Here is a 25,387-nt window from a genome sequence, read left to right as displayed (position 1 = left end):
CGAGAGCCCTGCCCCGCCCCGCGGCCTGCCGAGAGGCCCCGCCCCCAGGCGCCCCGCCCCGTCCTGACCTGGGCAGAGCTCCCTGGTCCCGGCGGGGCGGGCCCCAGGCTGCGCTTTCCCAGCCAGCTGGGCAGCTGTGCTTGTCCAGGCTCTGCGCCACTGGGCCCGGCCGGGGGTGAGTGCAGTCCGGCCCAGGCGGGTTTCGGGATTCGCCGATGCCTTTTCTTTTGGAAGCGCCAAGAAAATCGACAGTCTCCACGGGGAAGAGTCAAGTTCAAGTGCAAGGTCAGCGAGCGCCAGTGGCCTCGGCGCTGCCTCCTTAGCTGGTCGGTGGGAGTGTCAGGAGCTGCAGACGCAGACGGCCACTGAACACCTGTAGAGGGCTGGGTGCGGAGTGTGGGTCAAAGCCCCCGGGCATTCGCCGTGGCGCAGGACACCCGCGTCTGCGAGTGCAGCCTCGGTAAACCACCCGCCGGGCAAGTGCATGGACCGGGACCGGCGCCGGAGCGAGCTGAGTGACCCGCAGTAAGTGGCTGGCGGAGAAAGCACCGGGACTTGGAGCTGTCACATGCTGCAGCCGCTGAAAGTTTTTGTTGGCATGGAAGGAACCCGTGTGCTTTCCTTCTGTGACTCAGTGCTCGGTGGGAATGCGCGCGTGTGTGTGAGCCATTCCTGTCAGTGCGTGCGCTTCGGGAGAGTCGGGGGAAGTGCTTCCAGGGGACCTGCCCACGGCCTGGTTCTCCTCTTTCTCCCCAACCGCACGCTCTCCTTTCAAAAAAATCACCAATCAGAATATTTAAAAGAAGTATGGCTTTGCTCTCTCCCCTCCAATAGCACTACCATATTTAAATAGTAGGTGGATTCTACTGTGGCTTTTCTAACCTTGGATTAACACACACACACACACACACACACAGACTTTGGGCTGCTTTTAATAGAAATGGCCAGATATTGACATATTTTTGTGCATTTTCCCCTCCTTATATTCCATCTTCCTTGGTGAATACATATCAAAGCCACTCTTCTAAGACCTAAATTATATATATATATAATATATATGTATATACTTTAAAGATTTCTTTATTGGGGCCAACACCGTGGCATAATGGGTTAAGCTTGCCATTTGTGGAGTGAACCAGTGGATGGAAGATCTCTCTCTCTCTCTCTTTTTTATTTGAAAGGTAGAGTTAAGAGTGAGAGGCAGACAGAGAGAAAAAGAGATCTGCCATCTGCTGGTTCACTCCCCAAGTGGCTGCAACAGTCGAGGTCAAAGCCAGGAGCCCAGAACTCCACCTGCCTCCCACATGGCTGGCAGTGGCCATATTCCCTCTGCCTCCCCAGGTGCATTAGCAGGGAGCTGAGTCAGAAGTGGAGCAGCCGGGTCTCAAAGTGGCGCCCATATGGGATGCTGTCATGGCAGTCAGCAGTTTAAACCCTAATGCCACAGTGCCGGCCCCCGTGTTATACTTTGTAGTAAGTCCATATCAAGTGTCTTCAATCATCTTCTTACTGATCATTTCCAATTCCTTCATTATCTTTTCCATATTAAACTTCAAAAACGAAGCCAATCAATATTTGTTGTCTATTCACAGAAAATCTGGAAGATTACTTGGTGTGAGTGTGGGTGGAAATTGCTCCACATGGCTAGCAACCTTTTTGAGTTATGCCAGGGTTTAGAATGCTAACATTTGGCTTCTGGGGCTCAGTTTTCCACCTCTAAGGTAGAGCGCAGCCCTCTGTACCATGCCTTCCGGTTCTGTGAGCAGGCTGTGGTCCAGGGGTAACAGGTGTGTTGGGTGTGCCATCAGTAACAACAGCCCTGCTTGGGGCTTCTGTACCTGCCTGCAGACAGACAGCAAGCGTCTTGGCCACATCTCCTGTCTCTGCCCTGCCAAATGGCAGCAGCCTAATAAGACATCCCCCGTTTAAAGGGATTGATTCCTTTTATCTTTTGGCCCAAATCACACCTACCCAATAAGCAGTAGCAACCAAGCAGTCCTAACAACAAAGGGCTTTTTTGCTGTTTTGTTTTGTTTGTGCCGGTTACAAATCATGTCCTTGGCTGAAATGGAACTGCTTCCAGGCCTAGCAGGTTTTTACTTCAGACATGTGGTTTCCATGCAACTTAAGCTTTTAAAATCTATTTAAATGATCCTGGAGTTTTTTTTAAATAAATAGAAAAGTGGAGAATAAAAAAAATACTTAGCATTTATTTGTTCTTAGTAAAAAGTACTAGAACGACACCTAGATTTAACATTTTTTTCTTTTGCTTGTATTTTAGAGCCTTCTTTTAAAAGAAAAAAATGCTACAGGTAAGTCTGGAGCCCTGTCGCTCGCACGTGTCACCTTCCCTGCAGGTAGCTATTGTCCTGAGGTTGCTGTGAAATATTCCCCTCCCATGATTCTTCATGTTTTCTGCACAGATCCTCACCTGTAAACCTACCTGGGGTTGTTTTTCAATGTTTTCAAATTTTATAAATGACATTCCGTACACTTGTTTATTCAACATTATGGTTTTGTTTTTTGGTTTTTTTTTTTTTTTTTTTTTGACAGGCAGAGTTAGACAGTGAGAGAGACAGAGACAGAGAGAAAGGTCTCCCTTTCCTTGGTTCATCCCCCAAATGGCCGCTATGGCTGGCGCGCTGCGCCCATCCGAAGCCAGGAACCAGGTGTTTCCTCCTGGTCTCCCATGCGGGTTTAACAATCATCCATGTCCACATTTGTGGTTCTGGGACATTCATTTCAAAGTCTTTATAGTATTTCATTGTATGAATATGCCATGATTTATCCATACCTCAACTGATGGACACTTGATATGTTTCATATTTCATTCAATTACACCTAAATAGCTGTGGATATCTTTGTATGTATTTTCTTTTTAAAATTCAGTTATTTAATTAATTTATGTATTTTTATAGAGAGGGAGGGAGGGAGGGAGGGAGGGAGAAAGAGCGAGAGGGAGAAAGAGAGAGAGAGAGAGAGGTCTTTCATCCCCTGCTTCACTCCCCAAATGCCTCTGACAGCTGGGCCTGGGCCAGGCTGGAGCCAGGAGCCAGGAGCTCAATGCCACTCCTTCACATGAGGACCACCTAAACCTTTCCCTGCTGCCTCCCAGGGTGTGCACTAGCGGGGAGCTGGAATTGGGAGCTGGAACTTGAATCTAGGCACTCCGATATAAGGAATGTGGGCATCCCAAGCAGGGTCTTAACCACTATGCCAGACACTGACCCCCTTTGTGTCCCAGAAATGGAACTGTTGGGCCACCTCTACCACACATTGGCAAACTGCCTTTTATTGTGGTCCAGCCATTTATTGGACAGAACTTCTAAAAGCATGAACTCTGCACCAAGTACTGCTCTAGGAACTTGGAAGACAAGGAGGATCGAAGCAAGAACTCACATTTGGTAGAGAAGGAGACAGACCTTAACAAGACAACCTGTCAGCAGCGGAATAAGGAAGGGTGTGGAGTCTGCAGGGTGTCGGGAATGCTGAGTGGGCACAGCTATGCTGAGGGCAGGCCTGGGTGATGAAAGGACATCCCAGTGGACATTTAGGGAAGGAAGGGAGTGAGCAGTGGTGGCACCAGGGGACAATCTTGGGCAGAGTGAACTTCAAGACCAGTGTGGGAACAGTGTGGTGAGGCCAAGTGGAAGGAGATGAGGCCAGAGAGGAGAGAGGCCAGGTGGAGTCAGTGCCCTGCAAGCCTCACTTGGGATTGGAGGTCCCTACTTTAGAGGAGAAGGGAAGTTTTACAGCTTTTCAAGTAGGAGCTGTAGTGTATTTCTAGCACCTTCATCTAGCTGGGATGTTTGCATGTGATGGGCGAGTGGAGGGATTGGTGGAGACAGGGAGGCCAGTTAGGGGGTCATGGCAGTTATCCATGTGAGAGATGAAGATGGCTTTCACTGCCACCGGAGTGGAAGGGGTGTGAGAAAAGCCCAGCACAGTTTGCTTATGGACTCGCTATAGAGTTTGAGCAGAAGAGAAAGGAGTCACCAATCGCTCCGAGGAAGAAGAGAGGCATCCGGGCCGGTGCCGCGGCTCACTAGGCTAATCCTCCGCCTAGCGGCGCCGGCACACCAGGTTCTAGTCCCAGTCGGGGCGCCGGATTCTGTCCCGGTTGCCCCTCTTCCAGGCCAGCTCTCTGCTGTGGTCAGGGAGTACAGTGGAGGATGGCCCAGGTGCTTGGGCCCTGTACCCCATGGGAGACCAGGAAAAACACCTGGCTCCTGGCTCCTGCCTTCAGATCAGCACGGTGCGCCGGCCGCAGCGCGCTGGCCGCGGCGGCCATTGGAGGGTGAACCAACGGCAAAGGAAGACCTCTCTCTCACTGTCCACTCTGCCTGTCACAAAAAAAAAAAAAAAAAAAAAAAAGAGGCATCCGGCCGGCGCTGCGGCTCACTAGGCTAATCCTCCGCCTTGCGGCGCTGGCACACGGGGTTCTAGTCCTGGTCGGGGTGCCGGATTCTGTCCCGGTTGCCCCTCTTCCAGCCCAGCTCTCTGCTATGGCCCGGGAGTGCAGTGGAGGATGGCCCAAGTGCTTGGGCCCTGCACCCCATGGGAGACCAGGATAAGTACCTGGCTCCTGCCATCGGATCAGCTTAGTGCGCCGGCCGCAGCGCGCCGGCCGCGGCAGCCATTGGAGGGTGAACCAACGGCAAAGGAAGACCTTTCTCTCTGTCTCTCTCTCACTGTCCACTCTGCCTGTCAAAAAAAAAAAAAAAAAAAAAAAAAGAGAGAGAGAGAGAGAGAGATGAGGAAGGGTGGAGAAGAGGCAGTTCTGGGAGTGAGGCAGTGAGTATTCAAGTGTTTGGTTTTCAACAAGAATGGTTTAGCAGGGAGGTAGGTGTGAGAGTCTGGGCTGGAGACTGTCCAAGCAAATAGATGGCTCTCAAGTCATGGACCAGGATGACGGAGCATGGGCTGAAAAAACAAAGAGGCTGCAGACTGAGCTTTGGGTGTTCCATGTCAGAGAGATAAGGGGGACCCAGAGGAGCCTGGGAAGGAACATCAATGAGTTAGGAAAATCAGGGTGGGGGGGAGAGTGGGAAGGGAGAGCGTGGGGGCCCAAGAAACAAGTAAGAAAGCTTTTCGAGATCTTCCTACTGTGTTAAATGCTGCTGATGTTTCAATGAGGTTAAAATTGAAAAATCAACCATTGGGAATATGGTGGTCATTTAGTTACCTTGAAAAAAGCTATTTCTCTTGAGTGGTGGGGAGGGAAACCTTACTGAAGTGGATTTGAGAGAATGGGAAGAGATTAATTAGAGACAGTGGGTAAAACAGCTCTTCCATGGGTTTTGGAGTAAACAGGGGGAGGAGGTTTTGGGTTCAAAGGAAGGACTTTAAAAAAATTGTGGAATTTAAAAAAAAATTGTAGCGTTGTGTGCTAATTGGAATAATAAGGAAAGGTGTTGAGCAGAAAACTGATGCAGTGGAAAGAGGATGCTATGGTTTGGGTAGGGTTGAACCATCTCTCCTGAGGGTTTGTGGGCTGGGAGCTTGGTCCCCAGTGAGGCAGTGTAGAGGTGGGCCTTCCTAGGTGGGCCTAGGCCATTGGGGTGCTGCCCTATACAAGAGCAGGCTGCTTAAAAAAGGGTGAACCTGGCCCCTGGCTTCCTGTCTAACCTGGTGATCTCTCACAACTGCATGTGCTCCTCGCCATGATGCCATCTGCCATGTTGTGACATAGCCAGGGGGCCCTTGTCAAGAGGCCAGCACCATGCTGATTGGACCAGCCACAGAGATTTTGTGATAGCCACAGAAAATGGACTGGCTCTTGACCTAGAGTTCACTGAGAAGGACAGAAGGTGCAGATAGGCTGGTAGAGTCTGGGGGATGTTCTTCTACGACATCTATTTTCTTCGTGGAAATGAAGCATCAGCCAGGGTGAGGAAGGAAGGAGAGATTGGAAGTGTCCAAGAGAGGGAAGGGTGTGGAAGAGTGGTTGGCAGAATTGCTGCTCCCTCTTTTTTTTTTTTTTTTTTTTTGACAGGCAGAGTGGACAGTGAGAGAGACAGAGAGAAAGGTCTTCCTTTGCCGTTGGTTCACCCCCCAGATGGCTGCCACTGCTGGCGCTGCACTGATCTGAAGCCAGGAGCCAGATGCTTCCTCCTGGTCTCCCATGGGTGCAGGGCCCAAGCCCTCGGGCCATCCTCCACTGCACTCCCGGGCCACAGCAGAGAGCTGGCCTGGAAGAGGGGCAACCGGGACAGAATCCGGTGTCCCGACCGGGACTAGAACCTGGTGTGCCGGCGCCGCAAGGCAGAGGATTAGCCTAGTGAGCCGCGGCGCCAGCGCTGCTCCCTCTTGAGGCTGGAACCCAGTCATGAATTTCCAGTGAGGCAGTCAGCACATGGAAATATTCCCTCCAGCTCTGATTAGCCACTCAGGCTCAGTGTAGTTGGATTTACCTGGGACGTGGAGAGAGGAGTGAGGGAGCTTAGAGTGAATGCAGAATAGTAGTAGATGAAAGGGCTGGGCCTTGATCTTTTGGGTCAGCAGTGGGGCTGGGGAATGGTTGGCCTCAGAGGCAAAGCCTGGGAGGTGGGATGCTGGCAATGGAGATGACGCAGGCGGTGCAGCCACCGGAGATGGTACCTAGGCTATAATAAGGGGGTGCATGGCTGAGGTGCTAGCAGGACAAGATCATCCAGAGACAGAGTGTCAGGGGAGTGGACGAGTCTCTGCAGAGGTCTTGCAGTCGCTAGAAGTATGAATGGGTGGTACTGGACTGGGGGCGGTGCTAAAATACTCCACGGGATGATGGGGTTTAGCAGATAACTACAACCGACGAGGTAGGTTTCGAGGGTGGAAGGAAGGTACAGTGATCTGCTAGTCACTGGGGGGCATCGAGGACATCTTCACCACTCTGTAGACCCTGGGGCGGCCTGAGAAAAAAAGCCCACTAGAGGGCGCTGTGCTCAGGAGCGGGTACAGGTCCTGATGCTCACGGGGTTGGTTTGGGATGGAAGCCTTTGAAAACATAAAACAACGCTCACGCCTGGCTCCTCTCAGGCCGTTTAAAGCTGAATATCTGGACTTGTTTGCGAGCTCCTCATGTCTTGATCAACAGCGGCTGTGATTAGCTGTTTTCAATTTAGTCCATGTCAGCGGTGGGTGTACAGCGGTGTCTCTGGTGGTGGGTCCTGGTTCCTTGCGTTTCTGTGGGGACGCACACCTCTTCATCTCTTTGAGCTGTTGCTTTGCCCCTTCTCTGTTATCCGTATGTTTGTACCTTTGCTCGTTCCCCTCTCTCCGCTCGGTTAGTCAGTCATTTTTGTACTGCTCTGTAGGGAATCTTGACCCGTTATTATATGTTACCTAGTTATATAGCAACTCTTTTATGGTTATGTGTGTTGCAAATACCTTCTCCCAGTCTGTGGCTTGTCTTTTTAACTTGGAGGCAAATTTAGTTTTAATGTTAATATTTAATACACAAATTCGAGTCCTGGAACTTCTACTTCCCGTCCATCTCCCTGCTAATGGGCCTGGGAAGGCAGTGGAAGATGGCTCAAATGCTTGGACCCCTGCCACCCATAAGGGAGACCAAGATGGAGTTCCTGGCTCTGGTTTCAGACTGGTCCAGTCCTGGTTGTTGCATCCATTTAGGGAGTGAACCTGTGGACGGAAGATCTCTTCTCTCTCTGTCTCTCTCTCTCTGTGTCACTTTGCCTTTCAAGTAGATGAAAATAAATAAACATTCATCAGTCTTACTCTATGCTTTGTGCATTTTATGATATTGCTAACTGTCATAGAACTCATTTCAGAGCCACTGGTGGGGGCGGGCTCTGTGGCACAGCTCTGATCATTGTGGCCACTTGGGGAGTGAGCCAGCGGATAGAAAACCTCTCTCTCTCTCTCTCTCTGCCTCTCTGTAATTCTGTCTTTCAAATAAATAAATAAATAACTTTTTTAAAAGAAAAAGCTACTGGTACCCACTAATATTTATTTATATTTTTTGGGAAAAGATAAAGGTGGTTTTAAAAGAATAAAAATCACCAAAAACAGCATTTTGTTTATGCTTCTATTGGAACAGTGCATTTGCTGGCCTTGGACTAGATTATTTTACTTGTACACTTGTGGCACTGGTTTTAAAGAATTAAAGTTATCCCTGTGCCTAGTACAAAATGCAAACAGGATAAAGGGATGTAAAATGGTGAACAAAAACCACTTCCTCAGCTCTGCTCAAAGGTAACATTCTTTTTTTTTTTTTTTAAAGATTTATTTATTTATTTGAAAAGCAGAGTTAGAGAGAGGCAGAGTTAGACAGAGAGAGAGAGGTCTTCCATCCACTGGTTCACTCCCCAATTGGCCACAATGGCCGGAGCTGTGCTGATCTGAAGCCAGGAGCCAGGAGCTTCTTCTGGGTCTACCATGTGGGTGCAGGGGCCCAAGCACTTGGGCCATCTTCTACTGCTTTCCCAGGCCATAGCAGAGAGCTGGATTGGAAGAGGAGCAGCTGGGGCTCAAACCAGCGCCCATATGGGATGCCGGCACTGTAGGCAGGGGCTTTACCCGCTATGCAACAGAGCCAGCTCAAAGGTAAGATTCTTCAACCTCCTTTGTCCACATAGCTTGGGGCAGCAGCAGTCTCCTTGCTCGCAGCTCTGGAGGCCAGAAACCCACATCGCGGCGTAGGCAGGGCTATGCCTTCTCTGGCTCCTGTGGTCCCAGTGACTGCCATGCCTCAACCCCCGCCTGTTCAGAGGGCCTGCTCCTCGCCGGGTGTCTCCTCCGGGTGCATCGCCAAAGGCACCATGGTTTGATGATTGTGCACACAGGGGCCAGACTGCCTGGGTTCAAGCCCTAACCCCACATCTGCCCAGCAGTGCCATTACCTAACTGCTCCTGTCCTGGGCTGAGTGTGGATGGTGACAGTACTTAGCTCGTGGCACCTTTCTGAGGATTAACTGAGCTAAAACTTGCCAAGTGCTCAGAACAAGACGGTAACCCAGGTAAAGATGTGGCGGCTTTTCTGCAGATGATGTCATAGTCCCCATAATGACCTACTGCTTGCTTTTCTTTTTTAGAAAATAGTTATTTATTCATTTTCATTTATTTGAAAGGCAGAGAAAGAGAAAGATTAGATCTCTCTCATTAGCTGGCTCACTCCCCCAACTCCCTGCAACAACCAGGGCTGGAGCAAGCTGAAGCCAGGGTAGCAGGGACTCAAGTTCGTGAGCTGTCCCCTGCTGCCTACCAGGGTGTGTACTAGCAAGGAAGCTGGAATTGCAAGTGGAGCTGGAACTCAAACCCAGATGCAGTGATATGGAATGCAGGTCTGCCAAACAGTGTCTTAATGCCCGTGCCCAACGCCTGCTGCCGACCAAGCTTTGCTTCACTTAGCGGTATTGCTTGGAGTCTCTGCACGCCAGCGTATGGAAGCGCGTAGTTTGCATAGACTTCCCAACCCCTGATCAGCGTGACTTCTCTTCTGCGTCGGTCCCCGTTTCAGCTACCGTATATTCATAGCCAGCACTCCCGCTTTGTGGATGAATACACGGAGTCGCAGGGAGGTTTAGCAAATTGCCCAAAGCCACACGCTTACTGAGTGGCCCCGGGAGGAGTTCAGCCCAGTCGTGTTTCTTTGTTCCGCTGCCATGGTGTCTCTGCTAGTATCTGTTTTTTTTTTCTTTCTTTCTTTTTTTTTTTTTTTTTTTTTTTTTTTTTTTTTTTTTTTTTTTTTTGTGGGTTTTTGTCTTCCCCTTAAGGCACTTCTCAGGTTTATGAGAGCCTCAAGAATGGTTTTTCTCCTTGTTCCCTAACGTCACCTTGATTATGCAACACCCTCACGACACCCAGGCCACGTGACCAGATCTGCAGTGAAGTGAGTGTGCATGTGTGTGTCTTCTTGGGACTTCAGGCCGGTGCTGCCTGAAGTCCCCTGGGAGCCACAGCTGGCCCCGTCCTTCTGCCTACTCCGCACATCTGGCTTGTCAGTGGCACAGACTGCAGCTGCGATCCAGCTGTCTCCTTGCACACCCTCGGCTCCCTGCTCCTGTGCAGACTTCCGGATGGGTTCGGTGAGTAAGGATGAGCAAGCAGGAAGGAGCTGACCTTTCGCTCCTCCGGAAAGCAGAAGTCGTTCTTACCCGGATGTCTGTCTCTAAGTCTCCAATTGCAGGGTCTTTGCTTGTTTTTTGTAAAGATGAGATGATAGGAGGCATTGGGATTTGGGGACTGTTGAGCTCATGGGTTCAGTTCTTTGTAGAACCTCAGTTAAGTGAGAATTCTGGGGCGCAGGGGCACTTGGCTACTGAATTTTCTTGGTTAACCAGACACTCTCTTTTTATGTCAACCCTTGTCGATATCATTCTAAAGTCATTCAAAGTGGTCTTTAGAAAAGTCATCATTAAATTAGCCCCATGGGCCGGCGCCGTGGCTCAATAGGCTAATCCTCCACCTTGCGGCGCCGGCACACCGGGTTCTAGTCCCGGTTGGGGCGCCGGATTCTGTCCCGGTTGCCCCTCTTCCAGGCCAGCTCTCTGCTATGGCCAGGGAGTGCAGTGGAGGATGGCCCAGGTGCTTGGGCCCTGCACCCCATGGGAGACCAGGAAAAGCACCTGGCTCCTGGCTCCTGCCAGGATCAGCGCGGTGCGCCGGCTGCAGCGGCGGCCATTGGAGGGTGAACCAACGGCAAAAGGAAGACCTTTCTCTCTCTGTCTCTCTCTCTCTCACTGTCCACTCTGCCTGTTCAAAAAAAAAAAAATAAAATTAAAAAAAAAAAAAATAAATTAGCCCCATGGGATCTTAGTGTTATTATTTCAGAATTAAAAATATCTAATAATACTGAATATGGATGAGAATGTGGGGAAACAGGAGGCAGTTCCTTCTAGGTGTGGCTCAATGTGTATCAACTGCTAAGCTGACCTGGAAAAGGTGATTTGAAAAAAGCCACGTGTGTTGAGGCAGATAGTTGGCTGCCACTGGTTGAGATGCCTGTGTCCCACATCAGCGTCCCTGGGTTTCATTCCCAGTTCCAGTTCCTCACCGTAGCTTCCTCCTAATGCACTGGTGATGGCTCAGGTAGCTGGCTGGCTCCCTGCCATACACTTGGTCAACCTAGATTGAATTCCCAGCTCCTGGCTTCTGCCTGGCCCAGTCCCAGTTGTTGTGGCCATTTGGAGAGTAAAATGACAAATAGAAGTATTCTCTCTAAAAGTAAAAAAAAAAAAAAGAAAACAAAGTGGACTTAGGTTTATTTTAAAGTATGCCACTCAGTTAAAATAATGCTTAAAAATTACTTGGTAGTGGCCGGCGCCGCAGCTCAATAGGCTAATCCTCCAACTGCGGTGCCGGCACACCGGGTTCTTGTCTCCGTTGCCCCTCTTCCAGGCCAGCTCTCTACTGTGGCCCCGGAGTGCAGTGGAGGATGGCCCAAGTGCTTGGGCCCTGCACCCCATGGGAGACCAGGAGAAGTACCTGGCCGCAGCGGCCACTGGGGGGTGAACCAACGGCAAAGGAAGACCTTTCTCTCTGTCTCTCTCTCACTGTCCACTCTGCCTGTCAAAAAAAAAAAAAAAAAAAAAAAAAAAAAAGGTTCAATAAATATTACCATGGAAAAAAATGTTTTCCTTGGCACTGAAATTTTCATAAGCTGTTTGCTCGTGTGAATTTACACATTGGATTACTGGTTTCGTTTGCAGCCCAGAAAAACCTGTTTTGCTTACCACCTTTGAAAGAGAAATTTCGCCGGTGCCATGGCTCACTAGGCTAATCCTTCGCCTGCGGCGCCGGCACACCAGGTTCTAGTCCCGGTCGGGACGCCGGATTCTGTCCCGGTTGCCCCTCTTCCAGGCCAGCTCTCTGCTGTGGCCAGGGAGTGCAGTGGAGGATGGCCCAAGTGCTTGGGCCCTGCACCCCATGGGAGACCAGGAGAAGCTCCTGGCTCCTGCCATCGGATCAGCGCGGTGCGCCGGCCGCAGTGCGCCGGCCGCGGCGGCCATTGGAGGGTGAACCAATGGCAAACGAAGACCTTTCTCTCTGTCTCTCTCTCACTGTCCACTCTGCCTGTCAAAAATTAAAAAAAAAAAAAAATTTAAAAAAAAAAAAAAAGAGAGAGAAATTTCAATTTGGGCGTAATTGCAGGAAGGACCGGCAGGTGGCACCAAACCGTTTCTAAGGCACTGCTTTCCTAAGGGCTTGTTTTGGGCAAGCACATACTTCTCTGTGCAATTAGGTATTACTTCTCTTCTTAAAAAGAACACTTGATAAGTGACAACACTTTTTCAAAGGATGGCAGGAAAATACTAACAATTACGTAGGAAACAGGTAACATTTCCTTGAAATCTTTGCAAAATGATTTTGTGTTTTTTTAAAACATGAGTTGCACCCGACAGTGAAAACAAAACAAAACAAAACAAAACAAAACAAAACACGTGATGTGGTTTTGGCAGATCTGAAACAACCGGGAACATGTGCGAGGGAAAGAAAACTAACTTGAGTTATTCCTTTCTCCTGCTTTGGCCTGCTCTGTTTTCTCTCTTATATCTGGTTCTTTGTTGTCGGTAGTACTTACAGTAGTTGGCACCACTGATTTAGCACTGGTCACGTGTTACCTTTTTTTTAATAGGACGTGTGTTCCATCTCCCCGTCACGTGATAATAGCTTTTTGGTCTGTATGTGTCGCTAATTCGGAAGCTTTTTGCAAGGAGGAATTATGTTGGTTCCCGTCCCACGCACATCCCAGCACCTAGTGCCCAGCACGGCACTGGCACAGGGTGAACTCTGGGAAAGCACGTATTCAACAGAGGGAAGGGCGGGGACAGACCCCTCAACCTTCCAGCCACGCAGGGCCCAGCAGCTCTCTCACCTACAGTCTGACGAATGAAGCTCTGTTTCTCTCGCCTACCTGTGTGTCAACTTGGTTATGCAGTCTCTGCTACGCTTACCTCCCCAACGCTGTTTCCTGGTCTCCCTTGTAGTTCTAATTTTTCTAAGTCCTATTCACCATTGTTTTCACTGAAATAAACCTTGTTTCATCTGGCCTTTTTTTCCTCCCTATATTCATGTGATGCACAAAAAAACCACCGAATTTTTGCTGTTAATTCTCTTTAAAATATTATTTATTTACTTGACAGGCTGAGAAACAGATGGACAGAGAGCGAAAGCTCCTTGCCTTGGGTTTGCTCTCCAAATGCCCACCATGGCCAGGGCATTTGGACCAGGTAGAAGACGGGAACAATGAACTCACTCTGGCTGTCCCACAGGGGTGGCCGGGACCCAATTACTTGAGCCAGGACCACCGCCTCCCAGTGTCCATATTGGCAGGAAGCTGGAGTTTTGGCATATTGGCCAAGATATGCCATATTGGCAGGATCTGGAGCTGCAAATAGGACCCAGGTCAAATCTGGGACAAGGGCATCTAAATACTAGGCCAGATGATTGCCCCTAAATTTATCTTTTAATGAATTAATTTTAATTTATCTTTTAATACATTTTAATTTATTCTTTTATTCTGTTCCCATGCACTTTTTGAAGTCCTCTTGTATGTATTTGTATTCCAAATAATTTACAAACGTGTTTCTTTATAAATTTTTTTTACATTGCCAGTGTTTAAAAATAAAGGTTGAGATAAACTTTTGAGATTATAAAACATGCTCAACTTAGTAATTTCAGAAATATTTGAAAGTGTAAAAAAGGAAGTTACATCCATCTATGCTTCAGAGAAAATCATTGTTAGCATTAGGTATATTTCTTCACATTCTTTTTTTCCCCTAAGGTGTGTATCTTGTGCATATATATAGGAGAGTCCTACCACACATGCAGCTTTATATTCTTCTATTCACTTAACATTATAGTGCTAGGCTGGCGCCGCGGCTCACTAGGCTAATCCTCCGCCTTGCGGCGCTGGCACCCCGGGGTTCTAGTCCTGGTCGGGGCGCCGGATTCTGTCCCGGTTGCCCCTCTTCCAGGCCAGCTCTCTGCTGTGGCCAGGGAGTGCAGTGGAGGATGGCCCAGGTGCTTGGGCCCTGCACCCCATGGGAGACCAGGAGAAGCACCTGGCTCCTGCCTTCGGATAGGTGCGGCGGCCATTGGAGGGTGAACCAACGGCAAAGGAAGACCTTTCTCTCTGTCTCTCTCACTGTCCACTCTGCCTGTCAAAAAAAAAATTACAGTGCAGTTTTTTTCAGAGTGCAATATTTGAAGTTGCGTGTTATTTCATGTTGTGAGTATACTACAATTGATTTAACCGTGGTCCACACTGGAAATCAGGTTTTCCAATTTTTCAGCATTTTCTGAGCACCCTCATAGACTGTGTGTGGGTGTATGTGTGTGTGAATCTCTGATTATTCCTTTAGAATATTCCTAGAAATGGAATTGCTAAAGTAAAGGCAGGCATGTTTTAAAGGAATTCATATAAATGACCAAATGATCTGTTAGCAGGATTGTGCGAATTTTTCATTCCTGCCTACAAAGTAAATGTGAGTTCTGGCTTTAGTTCCCATCCCCCAACACTGGGAATTTTTATTTTAAATTTCCCCAACTTGTAGGTGAAAAAAAAATCATGCCCTAAAAGAAATCTTGTAAGAAATTCACTATATCTTTTATGTTTTAATAAATTATACTCTGACATTCTATTCCTAAATGTTTTATTTTGCAGCCCAAAAAAGAACATTTTCCTGTATAACCAAATAAAACTATTATAAATCTAGCATTCATTTCTTAATAATATCTAAGGTGTGCCCCATCTCAGAACCCTGAGTCTGCTCACTCTCATTATTCAATGATCTCTAGACACTGGGTCTGTCTAAACTGAATTGCAATGCAAAATTACCAGTTTCATGTAGACCTTACATGCTATTGTGTTTAAATACACAGTTTTATTTTGATGAGATTGGACATTATTTATATTATTGGCTACTGATATTTTTGTAAATTATCTGAGCAAATAATACGTTCTATTTAATTTTGGTGCTGACATTTTGGAAAACATAGATAAAAGAACTAAGGGAAAAACAAAACCCCCAATAATATTACCATGCCAAGATATTAACTGTTAATAACTTGACATATACCTTACTAAATTTTCCACGTGTGTGTGTATATATTTACTTTGATATTGTAAAAATAAACTGTTTTGTCACACACATGTAGATAGTAAACATGCTTTCAAAGAATTAGATTTTCATTATTTTTAAAGGTCATTTATAACAGTAGTTATATGAATATGCTATAATTTATGTGATGACCTGCTATTTTTGGAAAATTAGAGTTCTTTTTCAGAAGATAATTTATTTTGTGCTGCTCTCTCTTTTGTATTCTCTTCTGGGTACCATCAGTTTTCAATGCCTTCTTTTGAGTTCTCCACATTGGTAATCACATAATGTAAAAAATAGAGAAAAAATTTTACTTCTCCTTTCCAATATTTCTTCCTTCCATTTTTGTCCTTATTACAATGGTTAGAATTTCTAGGAAGAACAGTGTTAAATAACAGTGTGCATCCATGGCACTGACTTCAATGGGAAAGCATTGGGGTGTGATATTGGTTGAAGTTAAATATTCCTTATCAAGTTTTCAGTATACTCATACCTTTTAACTGTCTAGTTTAATTTCAGTTGCATTTTGATCAAGAATTAGTGCTGTATTTTGTCAAATAAATTTTAACATCTATGGAGATACTCATTTTTTTCCTTTGACATATTGATGTATTATTGTCATAGATTGACTATCAATAGACTAATTTTACAATCCCATCAACATCCTAATTACTCATTGGCTATTATTCCTTCAGGACATAGATTGTTTGGAGTTTCTTAATTCTGACCTTCTATTTATCTTCCTACCTCCAATAACTGGAATTTATTCTTTTCATTTGTATTTTCCAATTACTCTTCACATACTGAAACATATTTTTCAAATAACATTGTGCATCAATTGGTATCTGAAGCTTCCTCCCAGGCAAAGATCCCTCTTTCTCTCTTTTTTCTTTAACCTAGAAACCTTTTATTTAAGGTATATATAAACTTCATGCATTTCATATATACAAATTTAGGAACACAGTGATTCTTCCCACCCTACCCTCCCTGCTGTCTGCACTCCCATCCTTCTTCCTCCCCACCCCCATTACCAATATTGTTTACAAAGATCTGTTTCCAATTAGCTTTATACACCTAAGATTAACCCTACACTAAGTAAGGAGTTCAACAAATAGTATGAAGGGAAAAAACCTGTTCCTCAACAGTTGAGACAAGGGCTGTTAAAAATCATTGCATTGGCTGGCGCTGTGACTCACTAGGCTAATCCTCCGCCTGCGGCACCAGCACACCGGGTTCTAGTCCCGGTTGAGGCACCGGATTCTGTCCCGGTTGCCCCTCTTCCAGGCCAGCTCTCTGCTGTGGCCCGGGAGTGCAGTGGAGGATGGCCCAGGTCCTTGGGCCCTGCACCTGCGTGGGAGATCAGGAGAAGCACCTGGCTCCTGGCTTCGAATCAGCGCAATGCGCCAGCCGCAGCGCGCCTGCTGCGGCAGCCATTGGGGGGTGAACCAACGGCAAAAGGAAGACCTTTCTCTCTGTCTCTCTCTCTCACTGTCCACTCTGCCTGTCAAAAAAAAAAAAAATCATCGCATCTCAAAGTGTCAATTTCACTTCTATAGATTACCTTTTAGGTACTCTACTAGTTACCACAGATCAGGGAGAACATATGGCGTTTGTCTTTTTGGGACTGGCTTATTTCACTAAGTAAAATGGTTTCCAACTGCATCCATTTTTTTTGCAAATGACAGGATTTCATTTTTTTTTTACCACTGTGTAATATTCCATATACCAGGCAAGGATCTTAACACACTTTCAGTGTACCCTCCCCCTTTCCTCCCACAATCCAGACATGCCAAATTTCTTGTTATCATTCGCAATTTTAGTTCCAGATACTTATTAAAAAATTTTGTTATCAATACTTACTGAAATTTAGCAGTAAATTTCACTTCCTTTGGTAGGTATTCCTTCTTGCATCTCTGTTTTTTGGAGTCAATTTCTTTTGGAGTCCATCTTCTAGGAATTTAAATATGAACTTATCTTCCATTTTCTTTTAGCCTTTCTTTTATATGGTCTATCTTTTTAGCCTACTGTGCTGAGTGTTGGGAAAAGTCTTCTTCTTGGTTGTAATTTTCTCATCAGCAGTGACATTTTGCAATTCAACTTATCCAATGCGTTTTCCATTTCCATTATTAAGTTCTTGATTTTCATGATTCCTACTCCTTTCTTTTTTAGCATCTTGCCTCTTTCTGAGGATAGCTATTATAAATGTCTATCGCTCTTGTATGTCTGTTTCCTTGGATATTAACTTCTCTCTCAACCGGAGTTTGTTTCCTTTTATCACAGTGTTCACTTGTGTCATGCTTTTTGATTGTGCAACCCAGACTGGATCTAAGGCTCCTTCTAAAAGTGCTTGTTGATTTGTTTTCCCAACCTCCTTGCTGGGAGGGTGGATCAAACCACGCAGTGTTAAGTTTCTATTGCTGCTGTCACAAATTACATAGTCATTTAAGCAGCATACATTTTGGATCTTACTGTTCTGCAGGATGGAGGTCTAACATAGGTGTTGCTGGGCTAAAATCAAGGGGTTGGTAAGGCTGCATTATTTCTGGGGGCTGCAGGGAGTGGGATCCATTGACTCACCTTCCTGGGCTGCTGGAAGCTGCCCACGCTCCCTGGTTCACAACCCCCATCCTCGATCTTGAAGCCAACAATGGTGGGTGGAGTCATTCTCCAAACACATCACTCTGCTCTCCTCTTCTGCCTCCCCCTTTCACGTAAGGGCCCTTGTGGTTACATTGGGCACACTTAACTAGTCCAGGATAATATTCCTATTGTTAAGGTCAGCTGATTAGCAAGCATAATTCCACCCACAGAGTTAATTCCCCTTTCCATATCACATGGCATATTCATAAGCTCTGGGGATGAGGAAGTGAAGAGCTTTGAGGGGTCAGTGTTCTCTCCGTCATGGTCCAATCTTCCTCTGGATGTCAGAGGCTTCTCTTAGTCTCAGTCTCCTAAGGGCTTCTCTTCTTGCTTGTCTGTGCATTGTGTGTGTGTGTGTGTGTGTGTGTATGCACTGACATACAAGGTACTTCCAAAAGTTCATGGAAAAGCAGAAATAAAGATCAGTTTTTGATGCAACAAATTGGAAACCCATGCATAGTGTTTTTATAATGTGCATTTTCCATAAACTTTTTGAAGATCTCCCTCTGTGTGTCTGTGTGTAAATTTTCAGTATTTCTATTTTTATAATTTTGGTCATCTCAGGAATTTAGGGCAAAAGGAAGAAGCATATCACACCACCCTCTTGGTTCTCATAATTTTTAATGTTTGTATTTGAAAATATGATTTTTCAGCCGGCGCCATGGCTCACTTGGCTAATCCTCCGCCTGTGGCGCCAGCACCCCGGATTCTGTCCTGGTTGCTCCTCTTCCAGTCCAGCTCTCTGCTGCGGCCTGGGAAGGCAGTGGAGGATGGCCCAAGTGCTTGGGCCCTGCACCCGCATGGGAGACCAGGAGGAGGCACCTGGATCCTGGCTTCGGATCAGCACAGTGCACCAGCCGCAGCGACCATTTGGGGGGGTGAACCAACAGAAAAGGAAGACCTTTCTCTCTGTCTCTCTGTCTAACTCTGCCAGTCAAAAAAAAAAAAAAAAAAAAAAGAAAGAAAATATGATTTTTCTTGATCCAGAAGTTACTTAAAACATTTCAAAAAGTGATATAGAAAGTTTCTTTTGGAAATAGGACTTTTATAATTTCTGTTTTGGGATATTTATTTTAATAATGTATTTAACCTAATAATTTCAGTAAATGCTTCATGAACCCTGGAGACTTGTGTTAAGAGAGAGAGAGCGAGAGCAAGAGAGAGAGAGAAACCTCCCATCTGCTGGTTTATTCTTCAATGGCTACAACACAACCGCTGAGGCTCGGCCTGGCTGAAACCAGAAGCCTGTAGTTCAACCCAAGTCTCCCAAGGGGTGGCAGCAACTCAACTGCTGGAGCCATCACCCTCTGCCTCTCTTGGTGCGCATTAGCAGAAAGTTGGAGCCTGGACTCGAACCCATGCATTTTTTTTTTTTTTACAGGCAGAGTTAGACAGTGAGAGAGAGAGAGAGAATGAATGTCTTCCATCTGCTGGCTTACTCCCCAAGTGGCTGCAGTGGCCAGAGCTGGGCTAGTCTGAAGGCAAGAGCCAGGAGCTTCTTCCAGGTCTCTCATGTGGGTACAGGGGCCCAAGGACTGGGGCCATTTTCCACTGTCTTCCCAGGTGCACCAGCAGGGAACTGGCTCCCAGTGGAGCAGCTGGGACTTGAACAGGTGCCCATACGGGATGCCGGTGTCACAGGTGGTAGCTTTACCCACTACGCCACAATGGTGGCCCCTGGAAATAATTTCTCCCAATCAGTGGCTTGTCTTTTCATGCTCTTAGTATTGTTTGTAAAGCAGAACACTTTAACAAAATCCAACTGAACATTTTTTTCTTTCATGGATTATACATTTTAAAAAACCTTGAGAGAGCAAGTGAGCAAGTAAGCTCCAATATGCTGGTTTACTCCCCCAGTGCCCATAATGGCTGATCTGGGCTGAAGCCAGGAGCCAGAAACTCAATCTCCCGTGTGAGAGGCAGGGACCCAATTGTCTGAACCATCACCCCTGCCTCCGGGGGTCTGCACTAGCAGGAAACTGGAGTAGCCAGAGATGGTACCAAACTCAAGCACTCTGATCATGGGCCGTGGGCATCTTAACCAATTGGCTAAATACTCGCTCATGGATTGTGTTTCTGATGTGGGGTCTAAAAAACCCAGTGTCAGCTAGATTCTCTGTGCTATTTCCTAGAAGTTTGATAGTTTTGCATTATACACTTATGTCTAGATCCATTGTGAGCTAATTTTTATGTGTTTTTTTTTTTGTTCGTTTGTTTTGCATGTGGATATTTAGTTGTTTCAGACCATTTGTTGCATGACTGTCCTTCCTCCATTGAATTGTCTTTGCTCCTTGGTCAAGACTCAGTTCAGTATATTTGTGCCAGTCTACGTCTGAGCTCTCTAGTCTGGTCCATCGATCTGTTTGTTCTTTTGCCAATATCACACTGTTCTGATTACAGTAGCTTTACAGTAAGTCTTTTTTTAATTATATTTCATTTCTTTTTGTATTTTAAAATTTATTTTTTATTTACAATTTTTTATTTGTTTCTTTTTTTTGCTTTTTCTTTTTGTTTTTATTTTAATATTTTTTTCTTCTTTTTTATAATTTTTTTCATTTTTTAATTTTTTTGTTTTTATAGGTTTTTTTGTTTGTTTATTACAGTAAGTCTTAATGCTGGGTGGTGTCCATTCTCTTTGTTTTTTAAATTCCTTTTATTTCCTGTAAACAGGCAATACTTTGTTTCACTGCATGTCTAATAGTTTTTAAAAGCAGGCATTCTTAGTATTATAGTGAGGCAACCTCTAGAAATCAGTCTCCCCCTCCCTAGGGCTTGCTGTGGTTGGTAGCTTGTTTAGTGACTTTTCTAAACTATTTTTGGAGACTATGCTTTTGTTCATATGTAGTCATTAAATTCTGTTCTCTTAGCATAGTAGTCAGCTAGTGATCTGAGGTTTCTTTAAACACCTGGAGCAAAACCAAACCCAAACAAAACTTCAAGAAACGGAATCTGCTGTCTGCAGATTGGCTCTGTGTTGGAGCACCTGTTCATTGCTGCTCTAGGCTGTTCACAACTCTGCCTTAACCTTCACTCTCTGCTTGCGTGGAGCTTAAATCAGCCAGAGATGCAAGGTCAGGATTTGCCCAGGTCTTCTCTGTGTCCCACTCTGGGCGTGTGAACGGACGTCTACATTCCCTGGTATACCTGGAACTTTCCAAAGCCCGCCTTCTGTGTATCTCCTTTCTCAGCCTCTTCCTTCCCTGGCTTTTTGGTTTGTTTTCTGGTTGCTCCACTTGGAACTCCTTGCTCCAAGTGGCTGCAGCTAGCAAATTTGCCTTTAAGCGCTTTCAACAAACACTGTCCAAGAGGCTGCTCCATCCCTGAAAAAGATCAGAGGTGTGCGATTATATGACGCAAGCCAGGCCCAGAGGGGGGTCCTCAGTGACCACCAGACAGGTCAGAACACGCAACCCCAAGGCTTTGATAGCAATATCTGTATTGCTGCTTCTGGCACCAGCAGGCTGCATAACTGGGGGCGGCGGTGTGTGTGGGGGGGTATCATGTTAAGTTAAAATTACAATAGAGAGCGAAGAAACCATTGAGATTTTATGTTTGGCAAGTGGAGGTTTGAGAGTAATCGTACACTCTTCAGCCTTAATAATACATATTGTATTTCTAGAAGCTGCATTCATTTGAAGATTCTCTGAGGAACAACAGCAGCCCCTCGGGATAGCTACCACATCATGCACCAAGACAAAGAACCTATTGGAAACCTGCGTTTTGTTTGCATCGTGACCTTAATCATGGGAACCATAATTCAGCTGTCTGAGGAACGTGAATTTGCGGTAGACATGTCAGAAAAAGGTCTTACTCATGTTCCAAAAGACCTGCCACCAAAAACCAGAGCCTTAGATGTATCTCACAACTACATATCAGAGCTTCAGGCCTCTGACATCAGCTTTCTGTCAAGGCTGAAAATGTTGAAACTTTCCCACAACCGACTCCAGCGACTGGATTTTAGCATTTTCAGGTTCAACCAGGATTTGGAATATTTGGACTTATCTCACAATCGGCTGCGGGAGCTAACCTGCCATCCTGTTGTGAGTTTCAAGCACTTGGACCTGTCATTCAATGACTTCGATGTCCCACCCATCTGCAAAGAATTTGGCAACTGGACACAGCTGAATTTCTTGGGCTTCAGTGCCACAAAGTTACAACAATCAGATCTGCTTCCAATTGTTCACCTGCAGCTGAACTACCTCCTTCTGGACTTAGGACGGTATCATGTGAAAGAAAGTGAGACAGAAAGTCTTCAAATTCTGAACACAAAAACACTTCACCTTGTTTTTTGCCCAGATAATTTATTCTCTGTCCAAGTGAAAATAGCAGTGAATACTTTAGGGTGCTTACAACTGACCAATATTAAATTGAACGATAAGAACTGTCAAATTTTAATTAAATTTTTATCAGAACTCACCAGAGGGCCAACCTTATTGAATTTTACCCTCAATCACATGGAAACAACTTGGAGATGCTTGGTTAGAGTTTTTCAATACCTTTGGCCCAAGCCCGTGGAATATCTCAATATTTACAACTTAACAATAATAGAAAAAATCAGCAAAGAACATTTTACTTATTCTAGAACGGCACTGAAAGCTTTGAAAATAGAACATATTACAAACCGAGTTTTTCTTTTTTCACAGGAAGCCTTGTACACGGTGTTTTCCGAGATGAACATCAGGATGTTAACCATATCTGATACACCTTTTGTACACATGCTTTGTCCCCAGGCACCAAGCACATTCCAGTTCTTGAACTTTACCCAGAATGTCTTCACAGATAGTATTTTTCAAAAATGTTCCACTTTGGTTAGACTGGAGACGCTTATCTTACAAAAGAATGGGCTAAAAGATCTCATCAAAGTAGGTCTCATGACTAAGGATATGCCGTCTCTGGAAACACTGGATGTTAGCAGGAATTCTTTAGGATCTGGGAGACATGAGGAAAACTGCACTTGGGCTGGGAGTATACAGGTGTTAAATTTGTCTTCCAATGCACTTACGGACTCTGTTTTCAGATGTTTACCTCCCAAGGTCAAGGTGCTTGATCTCCACAATAACAGAATAACGGCCATTCCTAAAGATGTCACCCACCTGGAGGCTTTGCAAGAACTCAATGTTGCTCTCAACTCCCTCGTGGACCTCCCTGGGTGTGGCCCCTTCAGCAGCCTCTCTCTGCTGATCATTGAGCACAACGCAGTGTCCCATCCATCAGCTCATTTCTTCCAGAGCTGCCAGAAGATTACGTCAATAAAAGCGGGAAGCAATCCATTCCACTGTACATGCGAGCTAAGAGAGTTCATCAAAAGTATGGGCCAGCTATCGAGTGAGGTGGCGGAGGGCTGGCCTGATTCCTATAAGTGTGCCTACCCAGAAGGCTACAAGGGAACCCTGCTCAAGGACTTTCATGTATCTCAGTTATCCTGCAACATAGCCCTGCTGATGGTCACCATTGGGGCCACCGTGCTGTTGGTGGCTGCTTCCGTGACCTGCCTCTGCGTCTACCTGGACGTGCCCTGGTATCTGAGGATGGTGTGTCAGTGGACCCAGGCCCGGCACAGGGCTCGGAACATCCCCCTAGTGGAACTCCAAAGAAATCTCCAGTTCCATGCTTTTATTTCATACAGTGAGCATGATTCTGCGTGGGTGAAGAGTGAATTAGTACCCAACCTAGAAAAAGAAGATATCCGGGTTTGCCTCCATGAGAGAGACTTTGTTCCTGGCAAGAGCATTGTGGAAAACATCATAAACTGCATTGAGAAGAGTTACAAGTCCATCTTTGTCTTGTCTCCCAACTTTGTCCAGAGTGAGTGGTGCCATTATGAGCTCTACTTTGCTCACCACAATCTCTTCCATAAAGGATCCAATAACTTAATCCTGATCTTGCTGGAGCCCATTCCACAGAGCAGCATCCCCAGCAAGTTTCATAAGCTGAGGGCTCTCATGGCACAGCAGACTTATCTGGAATGGCCCACAGAGAAGAGCAAGCGGGGACTTTTTTGGGCTAACATTAGAGCTGCTTTTAATATGAAATTAACACAAGGCACTGAAAACAGTGATGTGCAAACTTAAAACCAGGAAGTCTGACTTAAGAAACTCCCATTTGCTAGGACTCTGATAGACACTGTGGTTTGGCTACCGTCTGGACGTGTCTCCACTGTCCCCATGCCTTCAGGAATGCCTTAATGAAAGCCTCGTTCAGCTGAGCTGGGGGGGCAAAGATGGTGCCCATTTTCCTGATGATCGATACCTCAGTCTCTTCTGGTTTCAACATTCCTTGTCACACTGAAACAGTATTTTTTGAGTAAATGTTCAGGCAGCTGGGACCTTTCCTCTCCCCTCTCTTTTCCTAAGCAGATTCCTGGTAAGCAGGGGTATATGTGGCTTATGGCACCAAGGAACCAGCCAACCTCAGAGAAGCCCACATTGGTTATTGCAGCCCCCTGTGGGTCCTCATGGATCTCAGGTGAGCTGTGCCATCCTGTTCATCACCAGGGCTTGCAAAAAAAATTATTCCAGTTACTGAATGTAAGAAAGTGTTTTCAAACATATGTGCACTTGTTTAATATTTGACCCTGCTACACAAATATTTCATTAACCTGTGAGGACTCATGGCACAATAATGTGTGTAGAGTCATCCGTTGATATCCATGAGGAACTGGTTTCAGGACCCCTGTAGATACCAAATTCTGCAGAAGCTCAATGTAACCTATGCACATCTCCCAGGATTCTTTAAATCATCTCTAAATTATTTCTTATACTCTTATACGTGTGTAATATAAATGCTATGTACATAATTGTTATACAGTATTGCTCAGGGAATAAAGACAAATGTCTGTACATGTTCAATACAGATGCAGTTTTCCCTAAACTATTTTCTGTGTGCAGTTGGCTAAATCCATGAACGTGCAAACTATAGAAATGGAAGATATGGCCTTGGTCAGTTGGTGATGAGGTGAAAGACATGACGTGCCTGCTTGCCAAGGAAACTCAGATCCAAATGTATATGTTCCTGGATACTCAATGGGACTTTCTGGTTGCCTTAGAATTTTGGTTAAGAGGCAGTAGATGCTCCTATGTTTCAAAAAGAGGGACCAGGCAAGCCAGACTGTACTTAATAAAGGAGAAGAAAGAGAGCAGGAACTATCCATCCGTATTATTCACCTCTGGAAAACTGTGTCCAAGAGACAGCTGAGAGATGCATTAAGTGGAGAGTTCAGACCACGGGGAGATTGCTTGGGGTCCTTTCCAGCGTCCCACCCCCAGTTTGAAAACTACACAGGAATGGGCGTGCACACGTTGGGTGCAGCAGATGGGGTGCGATGTGCGAGTTCTGAGAGCAATTCAGTGAGTGCTCCCTGCAGTTGGGGTGGGGTGGGGTCGAGGGGGCATCGTGAACCTAGGGACCAGTAAACAGTGCTTAGCAAATATGGGTGTTTAACAAATACCTGTTGAATGCACAGATGAGTTCTTCCCACCTGGAGAATTCAGAGAGAGGTTGGCTTGGGCAGCCCACAATAGCTGAATGAGAGACAGGAAGCAGCGGCTGTGACCTGCCCTCCCATTAGAGGCATGACAAAAGTACCTGAATTTCCTGGGGCCCATGTTGACATGGGAGCGGTAGCTGGGCCTGAGTCATGGTGTTGTGACTCCAGCCAACAGCGCAGGCTGCTAGTGCAAAGGAACTACAGCCGTGAGGACACCAGG

At 46.1% G+C, this 25,387-nt stretch overlaps 1 protein-coding gene across 4 annotated transcripts; it reads left to right on the top strand.

The window, feature by feature from the left end:
- Nucleotides 1-60: 60 nt before the first annotated feature.
- Nucleotides 61-24,554, top strand: TLR6 (toll like receptor 6). 4 transcript variants are annotated; one of them, XM_008275040.4, is made up of 3 exons: nucleotides 61-525; nucleotides 2,282-2,312; nucleotides 21,301-24,554. In XM_008275040.4, the coding sequence occupies exon 3, from the start codon at nucleotides 21,365-21,367 to the stop codon at nucleotides 23,750-23,752; it is 2,388 nt and encodes a 795-aa protein (XP_008273262.2). In that variant the 5' UTR covers nucleotides 61-525; nucleotides 2,282-2,312; nucleotides 21,301-21,364; the 3' UTR covers nucleotides 23,753-24,554.
- The last annotated feature ends 833 nt before the right edge of the window (nucleotides 24,555-25,387 follow it).

Source organism: Oryctolagus cuniculus, chromosome 2 (assembly GCF_964237555.1).
Source record: "Oryctolagus cuniculus chromosome 2, mOryCun1.1, whole genome shotgun sequence".
NCBI lineage: Eukaryota > Metazoa > Chordata > Mammalia > Lagomorpha > Leporidae > Oryctolagus > Oryctolagus cuniculus.
This window is presented reverse-complemented; position numbering and strand designations above follow the sequence as displayed.

Coding starts and splice junctions, on each gene's coding strand:
- TLR6 (XM_008275040.4), top strand. CDS start 21,365: ATGCACCAAGACAAAGAACCTATTGGAAACCTGCGTTTTGTTTGCATC.